At 40.2% G+C, this 18925-nt stretch overlaps 2 protein-coding genes across 6 annotated transcripts in view; one reads left to right on the forward strand and one right to left on the reverse strand.

The window, feature by feature from the left end:
* The window catches only part of WDR19 (WD repeat domain 19), a 47493-nt gene extending 38819 nt beyond the window's left edge, over positions 1-8674 (forward strand). For 4 of the 5 annotated variants that reach the window (XM_026847343.1, XM_026847345.1, XM_026847348.1 and 1 more), the window contains 6 exons: positions 1319-1443; positions 2087-2168; positions 2812-2962; positions 5209-5332; positions 6983-7059; positions 7657-8674. In XM_026847343.1, the coding sequence (XP_026703144.1) occupies positions 1319-1443; positions 2087-2168; positions 2812-2962; positions 5209-5332; positions 6983-7059; positions 7657-7768 (671 nt within the window). In that variant the 3' untranslated portion in view covers positions 7769-8674. The remainder of the gene's footprint in view (positions 1-1318; positions 1444-2086; positions 2169-2811; positions 2963-5208; positions 5333-6982; positions 7060-7656) is intronic. The other variant, XM_026847344.1, reaches the window with a different exon arrangement.
* Positions 8675-9075: 401 nt separating this feature from the next.
* RFC1 (replication factor C subunit 1) overlaps positions 9076-18925 on the reverse strand; it is a gene marked incomplete at its 5' end in the record, with an annotated part of 34868 nt that continues 25018 nt past the window's right edge. The window contains 12 exons of the mRNA XM_026846958.1: positions 9076-9632; positions 10163-10354; positions 11355-11568; positions 12012-12157; positions 13066-13183; positions 13302-13456; positions 13896-13994; positions 14169-14264; positions 14668-14805; positions 15831-15919; positions 16383-16497; positions 18067-18176. Coding sequence (XP_026702759.1) covers positions 9537-9632; positions 10163-10354; positions 11355-11568; positions 12012-12157; positions 13066-13183; positions 13302-13456; positions 13896-13994; positions 14169-14264; positions 14668-14805; positions 15831-15919; positions 16383-16497; positions 18067-18176 — 1568 coding nt within the window. The remainder of the gene's footprint in view (positions 9633-10162; positions 10355-11354; positions 11569-12011; positions 12158-13065; positions 13184-13301; positions 13457-13895; positions 13995-14168; positions 14265-14667; positions 14806-15830; positions 15920-16382; positions 16498-18066; positions 18177-18925) is intronic.

The raw sequence follows: 18925 nt of genomic DNA on the forward strand, positions 1-18925 counted from the left end.
AAGGGTTTCATTATTTACTAGCTTCTCTGAAGCTCAAAACTCCCATACTGTATTTCATATTCTCTAATAGTATAGATGTGTTCTGCAACAGTGTAATAATAAGCACAGTATTTTTTTCACTAAAATCACAAATCTTGCAGTAACTTTCCTCCACAGAGGCAGAGTTTTAGATTGTCCCCCTCTTCCTTCAGGAGATTTCAGTGAGTTTGATTCTGAACTTTACACCAATATAGTTTATTCTTAAAAGTCAAACTGTTTGGTATTTTCTTTTGAGTATGCCATTTTATGTGCAGTTTTCCTTTAAGGTTTTTTTTTATGTAACCACGTGATTTTAAGACAGATCCTATTATACTGAGTCAGTAACACAACATGAAAAAAGTAATGTTTTCCAGCAACTAATTCTGGAGTGATATTTAGCTGCCTCAGACAAATTCCACTGGTTGATTCAATGGTAGTGTGTAACAACACACAACACATTGCTCTATAGAGTAAAAGTGTTTGCTGATTGAGAAGGAGAGAGAGAGAGAGAGAGAGAGAGAAGGAAAAAGTTTGCTGAAGTAACTGAATCTGAAATTTCCTTTAAATGCCTGCAGCTGCAAAGAGTATGACTTCCTTACACTCTAATAATGAAGAAAAAAACAAAAACAAAACACAAAACAAACAAACAAACAAAAAAAACAAAAAAAAAAAAAAAAAGAACAAACAACTAGCTAAGAGTAGATGGACCATACTAAGCGGTGGTGGTTTTGAGCTACATTGATAATTTAATTAAATCCCGTGGTTTCTGGAGAATCCTTGATAGTAACCTTGAAGCAGTATAATCCAGTGAATTAACATTCAAATTTTAATTATCTCTCTGAAAGGTTTTGGATTTGTTTGGTTGCAGAGGCAAAGCAAATGATAAAAGTATGTCAAATTAACATTTAAACAACAGCTTTTGAATATCTGACATTGAAGAACAAAAAGAGGTAACATCTCTAAATGCTCTAAAAATACCTTTTCTCATCTTTATTGTGGAAGCAATATATCAGATAAAGTATCTTCCATTTGTAAAGTTTCACTGTATGAAATTGTCATCCACATACATATTTTGCTGCTGTTTAGATGACTTCTCAAAGTGTAATTTTTTTTCTTATTTAACTCCCTGGTTGATACTGTTCAGGCTACTGTGACAAGAAACTGCTTATGACTGTCCAAAGAAATTTTCATGCGAAGGTTTTGCTCTAAGAATCAACATAATTTCATATTCAGCTTCCAAATATGTTATTAGTAAATAAATTGCTATGAAAAATTAAATTTAGTGTTGTTTGTTTTTAAGGAAACTACCGAAATGCACATGATGTTCTTTTCAGTATGTATTCAGAGTTAAAGAGCCAGAAGATTAAAATTCCTTCTGAGATGGCTACAAACCTTATGATTCTACACAGCTATGTTTTAGTGAAGGTAATGAATTCAGAAACTGAATTTAAGCATGAATTGCACAGTCTCTGATTTATTGAACTGTACGTGTGGATGCTCTGTATACATAAATTACTTTGTCATTTTAGTTGTATCAGAGAATCCAAGCACATGCTAACAAGGCCAATCCATACATTTTGGTTGTTTCTGCCTCTTTGACTAGCATATTATTTTTTTAAATACCAAATCATTAAAAACCTACATCTGGCTTCCTGTATTTCCTTTGCATTCATACTTACAAATATGTCATGCTGCTAGTATTAATTATTACTCATAAGCAGATTGCCGCTTTTCTGTAAATGAAATTCAGCAGGGGGGCTCAAATGATTTCTGGTAGTTAACGCATGGCCCATCAGGATATCCATTCAGCCTACAGCCAGCTTCTGGCCTCCCTCTCTACCAGCAGTGAAGCAGAAGCAGGCGAATAGCAGGCTGAAGGCCAGAGAGACTGTTGTGGCAAAGAGCAGCTGTAAAGTCTCTGGTCCTTTCTCTAATGCATGGTACGCCTCTGCTCAGTTTTTGAAAGAGCTGTGAGTGTGCAGCTCCCAGAAGGATGAACACCAAGAGCAGGCTACAGGAATTACTCTCTGAAGGCTGCAGTTAATTCAGTATGTTTGTTGTATTCCAGACTCATGTGAGGCGTGGTGATCACATGAAGGGAGCACGTATGCTTATACGTATAGCCAACAACATCAGCAAGTTCCCATCACGTAAGTGCTGACAGCATGGAAGAGCAGGCTGTGCTCACAGGACAATTCATTCATTATTGCATTAGGAGGCACATTCTCCTCCCGTGATCCTGCAGGGCACACAACAAAGTGTAAATACACAGTATGCTCTGCCATCCCCTGTGGGTTAGCTCTTTGATACATAGGGCTTCCAGGATGGGTTCCTCAGCACCAGTTCTACCTGTCCTCGCCACCACAACTGCAGCACTGAGCTGCCTGAACCACACACAAACAGTCAGGATCATATATAAGGAACTGATTGATCCTGTGACTTTATCACAAAATTTTAGACGATCTTTTGAAAATACTATTTGAGTACATGGAAAATGTAGACTTAAAATGTAGACTTTACACAGTGTGGACGAGATTTGGGAGAAATGGTTATAATCAAAACGTTCCTGCTGCTATGCTGAGCTTCAGGAATGCAAGGCAGTGAGAGGTGAAACCATGTGTATATCTTGTGTATGGTTACAGGAATTGCACAAATTGTGCAACTGTGTACCCTGAGAAATAAGAAATATACTGTCATTTTTCGTCAGTACCTTTTTAGCCATATTAGTTCTAAGGCTTTCAACATTAATATTGGTAAATAAGTATTTGACATCATTCTTTCATTCTCTTACAGACATTGTGCCACTTTTGACTTCAACTGTTATTGAGTGTCACAGAGCAGGATTGAAGAATTCAGCCTTCAATTTTGCTGCTATGCTGATGAGACCTGAGTATCGTAATAAAATAGATCTTAAATACAGAAAGAAAATTGAAGCAATGGTCAGGTAAGCAGTGTTAATCTTTACTTTCAAATGTAAACAATGTCAAAGCTTTAATGTTATTTTTGCTCATAAAGCCTATGGGCTTTATCTTGTTTTCATTGTATTTCATTGTCTCAGATCTGGAAGGCAAATGATTTACGCCCATTCCCTGAAAATTAAAGGCTCTTCTGTTCCCATAGATGTGATAAAACTTAAATGCAATATGCATGTGAAATGCTTCCTCAACAGCAGTAAAATTTCCCATCTTGTCCATAGAGACGTAAGCGCAGCCATACAGCTTTAGCTGTTCTCTCATTAGGAATGCATATGTAAATTGTTAGCTACTACAGCATCAGCAGTGTGCTCTGCTGTGACCAGCTATGGAGTAAATGACTAAGATAAAAAAGAATGGCAGTACAAAGAAAATAGATGAATTCTTAACATTTTCTTCCTTAGCTGAAGTTCTGTTTTGATAGATCCTAGTCAATGTTTTCTGCCAGAGGAGGAAACATAGGTGAGCGTGTAAGGGCAAGCATATGTAATGCTTTTCTTATTTATTCTTCTAGCCTCTAACCATTCTGAGGCTCAGGGACTTGTTGAGCCCATATGGATGGTTTAGGTACTTGTTAAGTCTCTAAGCGCTCCATGAGGTCATCCAGTATTTTTGCTTGAAGCCATGTATGTTTTTAGCAACAGATGACTCCTGTGACAAGACGTTCCATTGCATCAAGACTAGCCCCTAGATAGTTTAATGTGATGCCTCATAGTTTTCATCTTGGGAGAGATCTCGCCTTTTCTGCATCACTTATGATTTTATAGACCTCTGGGTTTTTTTCCATTTCCCCTCTATCAGTCATATCTTTTCAGGACCTGAAGAGTCTCAGCTTACATAGCTATTCTTTATGGATACTGCTCTTTAGGGCCTTTCTCTGAAACCCTTTTACAACCTTTTTTGCAGGAGGCAGGACCAAAACTACACACTAGAATTAAGATGTGGGCAACCTGTGGGTTTATGTAGTAGCAGAATGACTCTCTGTGTTCCACCCTACTTGATTTGCTTTGACTGTTTTTAAAGCAAGCTGATGTTTTCATAACATATATGGTAATTGCAAGATCCTGCTCCTAAGCCAGAGCAGTTCAGAGTCCATCATCTTATATATGGAAACTTTTTTCCAAAAGGCCTTGCTTTAGCTTCAGCTTCTCGCCCACCCTTGTATTTTCTTGTCACATAGTTGTTCCGGAATTCTTTGAAACTGGCTCAGGCCCATATCAATCTGAGTATTATATGCAAGCTGTGGCATCACATTATTTTCACTTACATTTTATGAGCATGTAGACAGCAGTAGTTACCACAGATGCATACTGTGAGAACTGTTGATCCTATTCAGTTTAGTATTTAACCATTTTTTTTAATTCATGCAAAGTTCTTCCAAATTACCTGGTTAGTATTTCTAGAACATTACAGTAAGTTTCTAAAATATGGCATCAATACTAAAAGCCATGTTGACTTGTTCTTAATCTATCACGTTTATCCAACCTCAGCTTTCATATGTAGAGACAAAGGAACTGGCCATTGCAAGGGGGACGTACATGCCCAGGCTAAGAAAGAGAAATTGAGAAATTGTGCGTTCTACAGAGTCAAGATAACTAGGGAAAACATTAGAAAGGATGTATCCTCCTCATTGGAAAATAGACTAAAAGTGACTAAGCTCTTCATCTCTAAGTGTTCCATAGAAGACTAAATGTTGAGGTCAGATAAGAAATCTGAAAAAAGTCTCCCCCCCACTGCCCTTAACCGTGGTGCCTGGATCAGGCCCATCATTCTGACAGACATGTGGATGAACACGGGCCCGTGTAGGGCAGTTACAAGCTGTATTGTCCCACCAGGCCACCGGGTTTAGTTCTTGTTACTTCAATTTTTTGTGGTCAATCCCATCCCAGAAAAACACTGAAATAAACCATTGCTTTATCTCCTAGACATACAGACCATGAGTTTTGAAAGCTTTCAAAGTACTATGATCTGTTACAGCTTTAAAAATGTTGCACTGTTTCAGATTGGATGGAAAATTATCTATTTCTGGGATGCATAATTGTGATGAAGCTTGGGTTGTAGTTATGAGGAATTATCTGGTGGAATATAAAATTCACTTGGAAGCTATGCAAATAATGCAAAGGAAGAACACTTGCTAAGTATCAAAGGCATTGTAAAACATCTTTGTTCAAGTTCAAAGCACTTGAGGTTTTTATTCACATTTGTATCTTGCTTCTAGACGTCCAGACACAACAGAGACAGAAGAGCCAGCAACAGCCTGTCCACACTGTGCATTCCAGCTCCCAGAGAGCGAACTTCTGTGTCCTGGCTGCAAAAACAATCTCCCGTACTGTATTGCAACTGTAAGTATCTGCTGTGTTTTCTGCAGTGTCAGAAAAAACACAGAGCTTTTCATTCCTGCTAAAAACAATTTCATCTGAACATCCTTGGTTTGCTAGTAGATTCAAGCTAGGTGGTTTTGTGGGTCAGTTTGTTGGGTTTTGGTTTTTTCTAAGTTCTTACCCATAAGTAAAAGAAATTCTTGTTGTCTTTAACTACCCTAGAGCATCCTTAGTAGCCACCTACAAGTTGCAGGCACTTAAAGACAAGAGTAAATCACAAAGTGGTTCTGGAAGCCTTCAGCTTGTGCACCAGGGCTCCCCTGAACACCCAACACATGCACCGTCAGGCCAGTTGGTGCCCCTGGGAGAACACAGACAGGGCTGTGCTGCTGGCACCTTCCCAACCTGGCCCTTTGCTCAGGGGAAAAAAAAACAACTTCAAAAAACTTTTGGAAATAGCCCAGAATGCAACAGAATTTTTAGGCAATTCCAAGTTAAATAATGGGTCAGCCAGTGACATCAGTGTTTCTTGTATTATTGATCCATACAGAATTGAGTTCTAACATTTTTGTTTCAGGGTACTTTAAAGTGTACTGAAGAGGTATGGATGGGGGCTACATTTCCCTGTGGAAAAGCCATGCATCCCACTGTTACCAGCACCAGTACAAATTCTTTATACTGAGGTTAGCTAGTGTGCAACTAACACTCTACTTTTACTAGGTTCAAGATATTTGTCACACTGGAATTGCAAAAAAATCGAAATTTACTTGAACAGGAATCAAATGTTAGAATTAACATACTTTATTAAAACTAAAGAATTAAGCCTTACAAAAAAATATTAATAAGTCATTATTTTTTTACTGTATTGTTTTACAGAGTAAGATGACTGGTACTATTTCAGAAGTATTATCTTAAGGAAAAAAAAACAAAAGTCTTTTAAATATAGCTTTATGAGCCAAACAAAGTACATATCCATGTATGTTTCACATTATTTATTTTGGCTCTGTCTTGGTTATAGTTCATTTTCATCACAGGTATTTGTATCATCATTAGGAATGCAGCATTTTCAAATACAAGAATCAGTGTCAGAAGAGTCTACTGTTGCATATTGTATTAGAGCATAAATCTCTCAATATAGTTCAAGGTGCTATTGCATTTTTATAGTATTAAAAAAGTACATAATTTTTCTATCAAAAGCAAATTATTAAACCCTACCAAAAAAGGAGAAAAAATTTCTGTGGAAAGAGGCAAGGACTAGGCAGTCATTGTGCTCACAAACTGGACAGCATTGAGTGCCACCTCCAGGGCTCGGGCAGCATTTCTTGAACATCATATACAACACCAAAAATTGCAGTAGATTTACATACATCTCAAGACATAGCTCTACAGATCACTAAAAGAATTTAAAAAGTTGTAATTCAATACATTCTTAGATTTCTTTTTTTTAAAGAGGAATACAAATTATAACGAAAGCATGGCATCTCAGCAAGAGCTCCTTTTCTGGTTACAGGATTTACACAGTAATCAAACTAGCACGGTTTGGGGTTTTCAATTCCTCAAGATCTTTAGAATTCAGTTGCTGAGACATTCTCACAGTAACCGGTACAAAACTCAACGCCCAGTTCACCAGGACAGCACCTGCCCTTTAACTACTCATGCTTTTGCACGCAGGGTCGGCATATGGTACGAGATGACTGGACAGTCTGCCCACACTGTGACTTTCCTGCCCTCTATTCAGAATTCAAGAGGTAAGTTGGGATTTTTTTTTTCTGTTGCAGGACTACAATGTCTGTTCATATTTTAGCAGCAAACTGTTTAATTTGGTACTCAAAACTTAACATCTGGGGGATGGAAGATGAATCCCCCTTACCTGGTAGTTTCATCTAACATATTCACAGAACATCACTTCAAAGGGAACCAAAAACTATGATAAGGAAGGAACTGGGCCCAAGATGCAGGGCTCCAACACCAGAAACAGGAAGGTGGATGGGGGGTTATGTAAGTCCTCAGCTCCTTCCAGGAAGGCAGCCTGACATGGAGGCAGGGGGGCAACACAGCCACAGCAGCAGTCACCACAACACAGCAGCAAGAATCCCTCATCCCCCATCGTCACCTGTATGAGAATGGGCTGGGATGGCTCTGTTCAGATGTCAGGAACTGGGATGCTGCAGAAAGTGCAAACAAACCTTTGCTCTGCCTAGACAGAAGCAGCTGTTGCCCTGGCCTGTATCTGTCATATCACACAGGTCAGAACTTTGCTCTGATGCTTTCTGCCTCACACCCAGCAGTTCCTTTGAAAAGATATTGAAATTATCATTTGACCAGTCACCCTTCTTTTAAAACAGCATGTTACAGGCTGAAAACACATGTCCAATGTGTTCTGAAAGGATTGACATTGTTCATCTCAAGAAAATAAATGATTGCACACAGTATCTCAAGCCAGAAGATGGGGACTAATAAATTCAGGTATGTGCTAGAGCCTTTATTTTGTATTTAACCCAGCTCCTTCTAGAGGACATCAGGCATTTCTCCCAGCCAGGGAAAGGCAGTGTTCAGCCCCTGACTTACAGCGTGCGTCTGGGCCTCCGGTAACTGAGACCCAGCTGTAGCACCCGTTTGCCCTCAGGCATACAACCAACAGTAGCTTTTGCTACTGCCACTAACCTGGGAGCAAAATCATTCCAGTTGTGAGGCTTGGAACATGTTCCTGAATACCAGTTGTGTTTCAGTAACACAGAGAACAGCCTGAAGATCTCAACATCAGCAAATCCCCATGCAGATCTACCAACAAGTGTTTAAGCGTAGGAAGAGACAGAGATGCAAACTGGAAGGAGCAGATCTAAAGCGCAGGTTACATCATCTTAGCTTCTATGTTTAACAGAATATAAGAATGTATCACAGAGTAACAGCAACATACTATTGGATTGAAATACTCCCATTTCAAAGAATGAGACCACTGCCCTGTCTCTACCACACACTGAGAATCCAAGACTTTGTTTTTGTTAAAGGAATGGTAACTGAACATCAATGCCTCTTGACATCTGAACACCTTACGTGAAAATGTAGCTGTAGGTCAAAGTAATGCACACGGGGTATTATAAATTACTTTGTTAACCTTTTTTCTGGTTTGAGAAAACCTTGTGGTTTGCATCACAGTCTTTCTATCCCAGGAGATGACTAACCAGCTCTGTTTATTTTCAGAACTGCAGGTGTTGTCTGGCAAGCAGCAAGGAAAGCTCCATCACTACACTAAATCCTAGTGGGGAAAAGATGTGTAATAACAACCACCCTGTCACTTCTATTTTGTGATAGCCTGTAAATATTTACCTTTTGATAAATTTTGTACTTTGATTTATTATAGTATTTATTACTATAATAAATTGATTTATTATAGTAATAAAAACTGATTGATAATTCTTCTTAACAAGCAGAATTTGCATTTTATCTGTGCTAAAGCCAAACCAAACCCCCTGGTGTTCTCTCAACATCAGTTCTGAACTTTACAACTATTTTCTATTAACATTTCTTACTCTTACTCTTCCCTTCTGGATTTGATTAAAGAGATAACTCATACAGGCACAGGCTCCTCAAGTTCTGGAATGAAATCCCTCACTGCTTTTTCGTCTCTAACTGAACAAAAGGGAAGTTGTGGGAAAACAGTAACACCACATCCTGTACATGAAAGAAAGCCAGAACCTTGGAAGAAAAGAGAGGGAGGGAGAAAGAACACTCCATGAACTTAACCAAAACTTTAAAAAGACTCCTGTGAAACATTTTATTGTAATTTTATACACTGCTTAATTTCTACAATGTACAAATATGCAATTTTGGTTTGGGGTTTTTTTGCATCATGTACTACTTACAAGAGTTCACCACAATGTCAGGGGATTTATTAAAAAAAAAAAAAAAAAAAAAAAAAAAAAAAAAAAGTAAAGTCCTAGGAAGACTTAGCATAAGTGCCAGGTAACTAAGCATCATGTTTTCCTTGAGTACATGCACCCCGGTGTTCCTTGCACAAGGATATTAATAGCTTGTAACACTGTAGCACGTTAAGATTGAGTAGGACATGGCATAGTGTGAAAGTGGAGTAGCTACATCACCTCTATAAGAGGAGCATTTTCATCACACTGGTTCCGCTTTCCCAGCTCCAGCACTGGACCTGTTTCTCGTTCCAGCCAGAAGTTAGATAAGTAAAGCTGCCTTCCAGAGCAAGGTTTTATTCTGTTTAATGTCTTGTTTTATCTTTCCTTTTCCCTTCTTTTTTTGTTGTTTCTTCATTTTTCTCTCTTTTTGGCAGCTTGGAAGACTTTGCCTTTTTTTGCTACAAACAGAATATACAGACAGTTTAAAACCCAACTGCAACCTCCCAGAAGCCCAAGTCAAAATGCATTTGGTGTTAAACGCAAAAGCCCTCTCTCCCCCACCCCTTTCAGGTATGAAGTGCCCTGGGTGTACACACTCTACAATATTCAGCCCTAAGGGCATAGGTACAAAAGCTGCTGCTGGTGTCTTTGCTAACCCCAAGCAAAGGCCTATGGCTGCTCCTCACCAAGGGCATCACCCCCACCAACACCTAAAATATTGCTACGTTTTGGAACTGGACACAGTTTAGAACTGGACACTGGACAGAGTTTAGAGTGATGCCTCATGTTGGTCCAACATGCAAGCAGAAGAAAACAGATAAAAATAATGGACTTTTTCAGGCTACAACTAGTTACAGATTCAAAAGTGAGGGATGATATCAGCTATGTTGTTTGGGTTTTTTTTAATTCAGATGCTGTTACAAGCCCCAGAAAGGTAACCAAGAGGAAAGTTTAGTGTGGTAGTTTAACACTGAAGAAATTAAATCACCTTAATCATTGCATCACTTTCAACAGCATCTTGCTCTTCCTCCTCAGAATGAATCTCTTCCACATTCAAGTCTTCATTCAGTTCTAAGGTCGCTGCAGATCCCGACTGCCTTTTAGATGTCTTGACAGAATTAAGTGAATATGGAGTCAGATGTGCCTCTTTGTTGTAGGCACGTGTAAAAGCTGCTTTGACCTGTTAGGTTGGAAGGAAACATTATAAGCATCATCTTAGGAACTGCAGATTGTTAGCTAACCAACTCTCAATGAGAGATTCCACATCATCTTTCCTTGGGAAGATATGGCCAAAGATACACAGAAGAGGACACTATCTCAGGACACAGAAAGCACCTAAGAGCTCATTTTAAGAAAGTCCCACATAATCCACAGTGTGCATCTTCAGATGGTCCTCACTTAGGCCTCCAATAGTTTCAGTACTGTTGTTCTGCTGTCACCTAATTCAAGTCACTCTCACCAAAGCCACCCTCAGCAGCACTGAACACCGGCTGCACTACAGTGGCAAACGAGATTCTTCCCTTTCCCCCAGCCTGTGACCTGGCATGGGGGAAATCAAGTTCAGACTTCATGCCTGCCCAGTTTGTAACAGGGACTTGAGCTTAAGCTCCCCTTGTACCCAGTGAGGGTCCCAACTACTGACGCAGACTAGCCCGATCCCAAAGGAGTACCACACAAAAGTACCCCCACTAGGCCAGCAGCTGAGTAACTGGACCATGAAAGATGCCAGCTGCAAGCCAGCCTATTCACTCAGCGCCCACAGCGTTACAGGTTCAGTTGTGCGTCCCTCTTCCTCTGCGTGGTGGCAAGGCAGGCAGTGCTCTGCAAGAAGGCAAGACAGCCTGCAGCCCCAAGCTTCCGTGTACGAAAATAGCAGCTTCCCCCACCCCTTCTGTGTTCCACTTCCACACCACTGACACAGCCGACTCAGTGATCCTTCACACCAGAAACATGAGGTGTATGGTAGGGCTGCCCAATGAGGCACAGCCTGACTAGCTTGTAGGACACACCTCTAAAACAGCTGACTTACAAAGACTACCATTCATTAAATTATAGTTAATAAAATTATTCATTTGCAGCTGCACCAACTTCAGCCTTCCAGCAGCACATCCATACCACAGCTATTATTCTATGATTTCTTTTTAAAGATACGGAAGGAAAGGGGAAAATTCAGTTTTTACCTTAGGATCCAGCTTTGAAAAAGTACTGGGTTTGCCTCCCCACGTGCTTACTTCCATGATATTTTCAACATCTTCTTTCATCAAGCAGTAAGAGTCCATAAACGTTACAGCCTGTTGTACACCATCTGCTCCAAAGTCTTTCAAGGGCTGGACAAGCGCATCCCGCAAATACGACAAATACTCCATATTTACTGTCCTCTTGCACATCTGGGTTCTTTGTCAAACAGAAAGTAGGAAGTACATCTGTACAACCACCACCATTCACTTCTAAACACAATCAACCTGGAGGTAGGCCCTCAGCAAATGGATAATCAGCTGCCTTAACGAGTTAACTCCAAGTTGTACTGGGCTGTTCCTTCTGCCACACCCACATCAGGGGTAACCCAGCGCAAGGTATCCAACCACCGAGCGGTCTGGGAAAACATCCCTGACTGAGAAACAAACTTCAGGGGGGAAAAAAAAGCATCACTAAAAGTGTCTGCAGTCTGACTGTTGCCCAGATTAAGTACCAAGAAAGTGTCACCACCAACACACGAGGATATTCAGAATATACTCAAGTTTGTGCCAAACACAGCAAGGAATTAATGGTTGGTAACAAACCACACGAGAACTAAATATCCATGTCAATATAAACCAGAAAAGGAATGTCGGTACTACCTGAGACTCATGTGCATTGCCAGTTCTTGAATGATACGATCATGTTTGCCTGTGGATGAAAATTTCCCCAGCCAGCTGGGAAAGACAGGAAACTGGGACATGTGACCTCTCATCAGCTCTCCTGGCAGAACACTTGCATAAATAGCCTGAAAAAGTAACACACATGCCAAACTCAAGCCACAATGAATTAGTCTCACTGACACTGTGACATACTGCCCTACATGGAAGGGGGTAGGTCAGCACGGTTCCGCAGTAGAAGCAGCTCATTTAAGAGAACACTTTCCTGCTTGCTTGTTTCTGTTCAACCCCTCTGAGGTTATAGCTTCATCTCTTGTACCACCCTATTTATTACCATCTTCTAAAACATCTGTGAAATTATCTGGGTTTTAAAAGCTATTTAAAAAAAGAAAAAAGCCTGTTTGTTTCTCATTTTAGAATGTAGTCACACAAACAGCTGACTTCATACAAACAAGCACAGATGGACCTGGTGAAGGAGACATTTCCAGAGAACACCATGAATCTCCATGAGCTCAGCTAGCTAAATTCCTAAGCAACTTCTCTGTTTGTACCTGCATTAAGCAGGGGGTGAACAAGATGACCTCCCAGAGGTCCCTTCCAACCTCATCTCTGCTGCCAGTCACAATCCTTCAAGTACAAGTCTGGCCAACTTTTTGGTGATCGCTAAAAGCAGTGACAAAGCTTCAGTCCTCTGTGCTTTGGGAGAAAACTGGCCTGGTGGGAGGCTGCGATAGGAAACACATAAATAAAAGCCAGCAGGCTTGTAACTGCACACCAGAGGTGATACGTGCCAGGTGCTCCTACGCTTCATAAAGAAGGGTCAAGCTTTTCAAAGTTTCAGAAGACTTAATTTCATGATACACTGTGAGTTCAGCAACATAAATATGGGAAACTGCTCTACTCGCCAGCAGAACAGAGAATACTATGTGAAGTATGAACTACATAGGTCACAAAATTACACCGAAACATACATTTTAAGGGATCACTCTTACACTGGACACCCATAACGCACATGAAACAAGTGTTAAGTGCTCACCTGTGTTGGAAGAAGGTTCCAGTTTTGCTTACTACGAATCTGTTTGTCCACTATATCACCATCACATATGCTGTCAGCTGTTCTACTCAAGAGCACCAAGTGCTTTTTCAGATTTCCTCTGGAAAAAAAACAAAGTTGACTGTATTACAAAGCAGAATTATCCAGATAGGTTTTAGTCTAGCTTTACTCTCTGACACAAAAGCCTGTGTCAGAGTTTAGGGTATGGAATAACTCACCCAGCAGCAGCTGGTTTCACATGTACGTAGTTCTCTTGGACAAAGAGAGGTGCTAGGGAATAATCATGGAAGAAAAGATCTGATTTGTCTATAAGAGACATACGAGAAGCCTCCTCTCCAGCAGCAAAAACCTTCCGGACAACATCAAAAGGGCCCTAAATAGATGATATTTCAACAAGTCAGTGGGTTGCAGGTCAACAAAAACAGTAATACACCACACAGCATCACAAAATTACTGTAGTGATAGTACCCAACAAGATCTGGACTCATCAGTACAAGTTCAATGTTCAGTATTTCCTTCCTAGTACTTTACCAGTTTCAAGAACTGGGTTTTACTTCCAATAGTAAGAGAATTAGCTCCTATATAAGGGACTCGGGATGAGAAGTATGAGCTTCATAATTGCATCTTACGTAAGAGACCAGTACATCAAAATATATCCTCAGTCCTGGATTTACTGCTCTTCAGCTCTTTGGGGCAAGTCTGACAGCTCCCTGCATCTAGGTTATCGGTGCTTTCGTTCAGAAGATGCTTACAAAGCCTAGTGATTATATCAGAAAATGACAGTAAAAGCTAATCCAGTATTTCACACTTACCAGTTTGATATCCTTTTTGGCTCTGCTGGCATCTGTTTTAGCCTCATCATAAGTCAGTGACTTATCTTTTGCACACCACATATTAAGATTATGTAAAACCTAAAGAACAAAATTGACAATTTTGGTAGTATAAGAGCATTTAAATGGAAGACTCAAGCAGAAAATGCCTTATCTCCACACATAAAAATAATACTGTTCAAATACTACACTGAAATCTAGGATTTGTACGTGACATGCTCTCTGAATGGACACTGATGCTGAAGTGGCACTGACCTGTCTGATGTCCTGATTTGCTGCCAGGATTATCTCTTGCATAGCAGGTGGTGGAATTTTTAAACCTTCTTTAAATGCAATAGACATCATGGCACCCTGTAATACACACAGGTGAGAAACTGTCACTAGAGAATTCCTATGAATTCTTCCCCCTACAGAACACATTGACACATCTATGAAAGAGAGTTACCATGTTTTTGTAGTTTTTTAAAGCACGTATAACTTAAATTTTCTCTCATAAATGTATGTCATCCCTTGTAATTGGTATAAAAAAAAGCAGCACATGATCATTTAAAAAAATCTTTGGATATATTTAAGGTAGACTACTAAATCTGAAAGTCTCTGGGATACTTCATTCTCTGGGAAGAAAATCTCAAACCATTCTGAAAAGTAGTTACTCACTGAGGTGGTGTTTCCAGTTCTGTATACGTACTGCCACATGAAAACAGAAGTTACTGATGGTAATTCAGTGCAGCCCCTACAGCCACAGCCTTCTTACCTTAATCTGTTCTAGACGAGGTCTCTGAAAACGAAGATCAAAACAGTAGTGGACCAAGGAACGCATTTTAGGATGGTTTCGATCATTACACATACAGATGATGGGTATCTTTGTGTGTCTAATCAAACCAATCAACTCCTGTGATTTAAACACATCGCAACAATTACATCAGATAGAGAATGTTTAAAATGTCCTACCAAGCAGCATTAGTCCCTGCCTTAAATCGGATCCTTGAGAGATGCAAGTTTCTAACACTCTTCCTACTATAATTATGTTTCCACACAGTGAAAACCTAGCCCCTCTCCTAACTTTTCCCACTTCCATTCAGCTGCACTAAATGGGCTGTCTACCCACTTCCAGCAATCATGTTTAGATCATTCTTCATGAAGTAATTAAGACCAAGCCACAGCAGAGCTGTCCCCCTGCAGAATGAGATTCATTTGTCCAACAGCCAGTGTGACCTGGCCTATGCCCAGAGGGAGCACACATCTTTCTCACGCACCCTGCCACAAACAATGAGGCAGCAGGAAGTAAAAAGGTCAGCTCTTCCCCATCCAGAGAGCTCAGCCCTGAGGCTTCAGCATTGTTAGACTTACCAGAGCAAACTTTGCCTGCTCTAATGGAAGCAAAATTCAATTTAATTTCATATTCCTGCAATGTAAATGTCTGCATCGGAGCTAAAGATCTGTATGGCCTTTATTGTCCAAGTACTGCATGTGACTATGGAAAACCTCCAGAAGCTAAAACTGGAGCTGCTAAGGAGAACAAAGTATATTACTGCCTATGCCACACTGTTTATTCAGCATTACTGCCTACTGAAGAGAGCAACTGTCCCAGTCAGTCTACAAACCTCCCACTGCAGGTACATGCCAGCTACAGAGACCAGAGGATAAATTCACCTATCCAGGAATAAACATCTACAGCACACACATCCAAGTTCATCACTCCAGGCTTCTTATACAGAAGTATCTTTTCCCCCCTCGACCAACGCATAATTCTTCTGACACGAAGACTGACTTCTAAAACAGGTCAAATAAACTGTACTCTACAGAGAGTTTCTATGGACCGTGGGTTGAGGACAGTACACTGGCTTGAAATACTTTGTGCTGTTTAAGGTATGCACTCTTAGCAATGGCATTAGCTAATAACTATAGCAGTTTCACCTGAATCCCTCCTCTGTCTTCATTGCCTGCCATACCATCCACTTCATCCATGATCAATACATGTTTCCCGCTAACTGATGAGGATGTGCCTGAAAATGAATATGGACAAGAAAATGAGATGGGAATAAAATAGAGTCTTGCTCAGAGTTTTACCCAATGCTTTACAGGTTAGGTAAGCCCATCCTAGACACCTGAGGTGGTGGTGAACCTCTTGCTCCACCAGTTGATCACATGAATCCATGATCACAGAACAGAACTGACTATAACCTTGTGTCATCTTCCAAGAAATGTCCCATGCAACAGAAGAGCAACTGCAGAGTTCTCCAGTAGTTTGTGCAGATTAACAACTGGTTCTACCGTAGTAGGATTTAATTCTACAATTGCAGATGAAATAAAACAGCTTGCTAAATGAAGCCATTCCTGGGAGAGCTGGATTCTTCTGCGTGATGAGCAAGTTAAATTCCTAACACTGCTGTGTAATAAGGAAGCCCTGTCCCTTCTGTAACCAGACTTTTAACACAACAAAAATCCTCCTTCAAACCACAGACATACCAGAACAGAAGTCTTTGATGCTGGTGTTGTTAAGGGACTCTGCAACTACTTCCTTTAGACTGTTCTTACTGCGAGTGTCACTGGCATTCAGCTCCACATAGCTATACCCCAGTTCCTAGTCAAAACACATAAACCACACAAAATGTGAGAACACAGATCAGTGAAAGAGCATACGCATACTCAGAATTAGAAACAGTATTTCAGAGTTCCATAAGGAAGTTCTGACAACAACATTTTCACATATAATTTGTGGCTTTGATTCCTTTCTTCCCTTTATACTCCTTTTCTCTCACAGACATGGAACAGATATACTCAAGAGAACTTGTTTTTAAGTGGGGGCCAAGAGGGGAAGTCAGTGGCACAGATTTGGTTCTGAAGGATTAAGAGAACTGCCACCAGGTATACAACAGAACTTCAAGCCAAGGCTGGCTAAGCTCCACGGTATTTCCAGCTGCACATCAGTGTCTTATGCACAAAGAGTCAAGACAAGAAACATGTCACTTTGAAAGCTGAAGGAAAGAGAAGCTTTTAACCATTTTAGAGCTAGGAAACAAATTACTCCCCCAGCAGCCCTAATACTTCAGAACAGGGTTGGGCTGCATGTCAGTTCCTGAAGAACCAAACCCAGCTGCTCCTTTATCAGCAAACTCCTCTGACAGGGGCATGCCACGGCACAGCAGTGTGCTGCACACAGCTTTGTTCCTGCAGCTTGAACAACCCAGTTCTGTTCGCTACTCCCATGGAGCACAGTGAAATGCTCTGCAGAGACCTGAAGCAGCTGTTAAGAAAGCTAGGCTGGAAACCAGAAGCAGCAAAGACCATGCTAGTGCAGAAACGAGTCCAAGTCAGCACATCCAGCTCTTCTGCAGGTCTAGTTTTGGTTGTGGCATCAGCCTGCTAGCACAAAACTCTAGGGCAGGCTGGGGGAAGACTGGGAATTACTCTGTAAAATTCTTGTTTGAGACAAGTAATTATTCCTTCCCAACACAACAGTTCTCAAACCTTCCAAGCTGGTAGTATCATATTCTAAGAAAGTTCAGGCAAGTCAAAGAACAACAGTAACAAACTGTAACTTCATACAACACCACTATTAATAAGTTGGCTTTAATGGTATTTCTACAATATGGAGTTCTCAGCTGATTCTCATGACAGCTAAGTTAGGAAAAACTCATTTCTAAATTCAGATTTAGATATGGACACAAAGCCCTGTCAACTTCTCTCATCCTAAAGGAGTATTTGATTTTAGAATGAGTCTGGGCAAGATATCTTTATTAGATATATAAAACCCATGACCCAGTCTGTCATAGAAACTTTCAAAAAGCCTGCCACTAAACTTAGTGCAACTCCCACTAAATTTAGTGCAAATATTCTCTGACTTGTAGAACTTGTGCTGAATGCTCCAATTCTTGAAAACCATTTTCAGTCATTCAACATGCTGTTATATTATTCCCCTCAATGTAACAGAAAGAAATGCAGTCACTCACTGCTACATTCTTGCCCCAGACCCGATAAAGGTATCTAAACATACACATATTTTCACCTGGAACCCTGTTCTAAGCAGGTGGAAGAAGGCTTGGAGCAGACAGGTCATTTAGGGGATACCAACTGCACCGTGCATCTGTATGCAGATACAGAATCAATATATAACAAAAAGTGCTGAGAACAGCTGTTAATAGGAACTCACCTTACAAACCAAAGAAGCTGTAGTAGTTTTACCAACTCCAGGTGGACCAGAAAGTAATGCTGCTTTAAAGCCAGTACCATCATCTTTGCCTCCAGTTTTATTGGTCTTTGCTATAAAAAGAAGATTCCAGGTTTTAGCTAGGTATGTATTACAAAACAAACTGCATACTTCTAATGCATACACATCTGCATCCTAACCATTTGGGGCAAGGCAACTTAGCCATCTTAGTTTAAGACTTGCAGTGATTCTAAACTGAAAAATAGCAAAAAAGTGTGATTAATGTAAAACAACTGTTTCAGTAATTTCCACACCACCACATCATTAAAAAACAAAACCACCAAACCAACAAAAACACCCCAAACAAACTAAACCAAACCCCAAACACACCCCACACAGAAAAACCCCACTACCCACTATGACTGAAGTGAAACTTAAATGCTATTTCAAAACACAGAAAAATCTGAAGCTGTCTATAGAATGGCATACTACATATGACATGGACAATTAAGTCAGGCAGAACCAGGACCTTAACAATTCCCCTCTTCCCCAGGCATGACATCAGACCTTTAGACACATTGCTACCATACATTTTCAGGGTAGCACTGGCAAACATTTCTCTTGCTGAGAAAGATTTCAATAGCCTTAACAAGAGGCCATTTTTATATATATTACTGCTAGGTTATTTTTGTTTCTTTTGGAAAAAGATTATGTTTAAGAGACTACCACAAGACCTAAATATTTTCAGACAGTTTTCTGGGTTATTTTGTTTTGGTTTGGGTTGGTAGTTTGGTTTTGGTTTGGGGTTTTTTTTGGGGGGGGGGGTTGTTGGTTTGGTTTTTTGTTTGTTTGTTTTTTTTTT

This window comes from Athene cunicularia, assembly GCF_003259725.1.
Source record: "Athene cunicularia isolate RWA chromosome 4 unlocalized genomic scaffold, athCun1 chr4_part1, whole genome shotgun sequence".
Taxonomy (NCBI): Eukaryota; Metazoa; Chordata; class Aves; order Strigiformes; family Strigidae; genus Athene; species Athene cunicularia.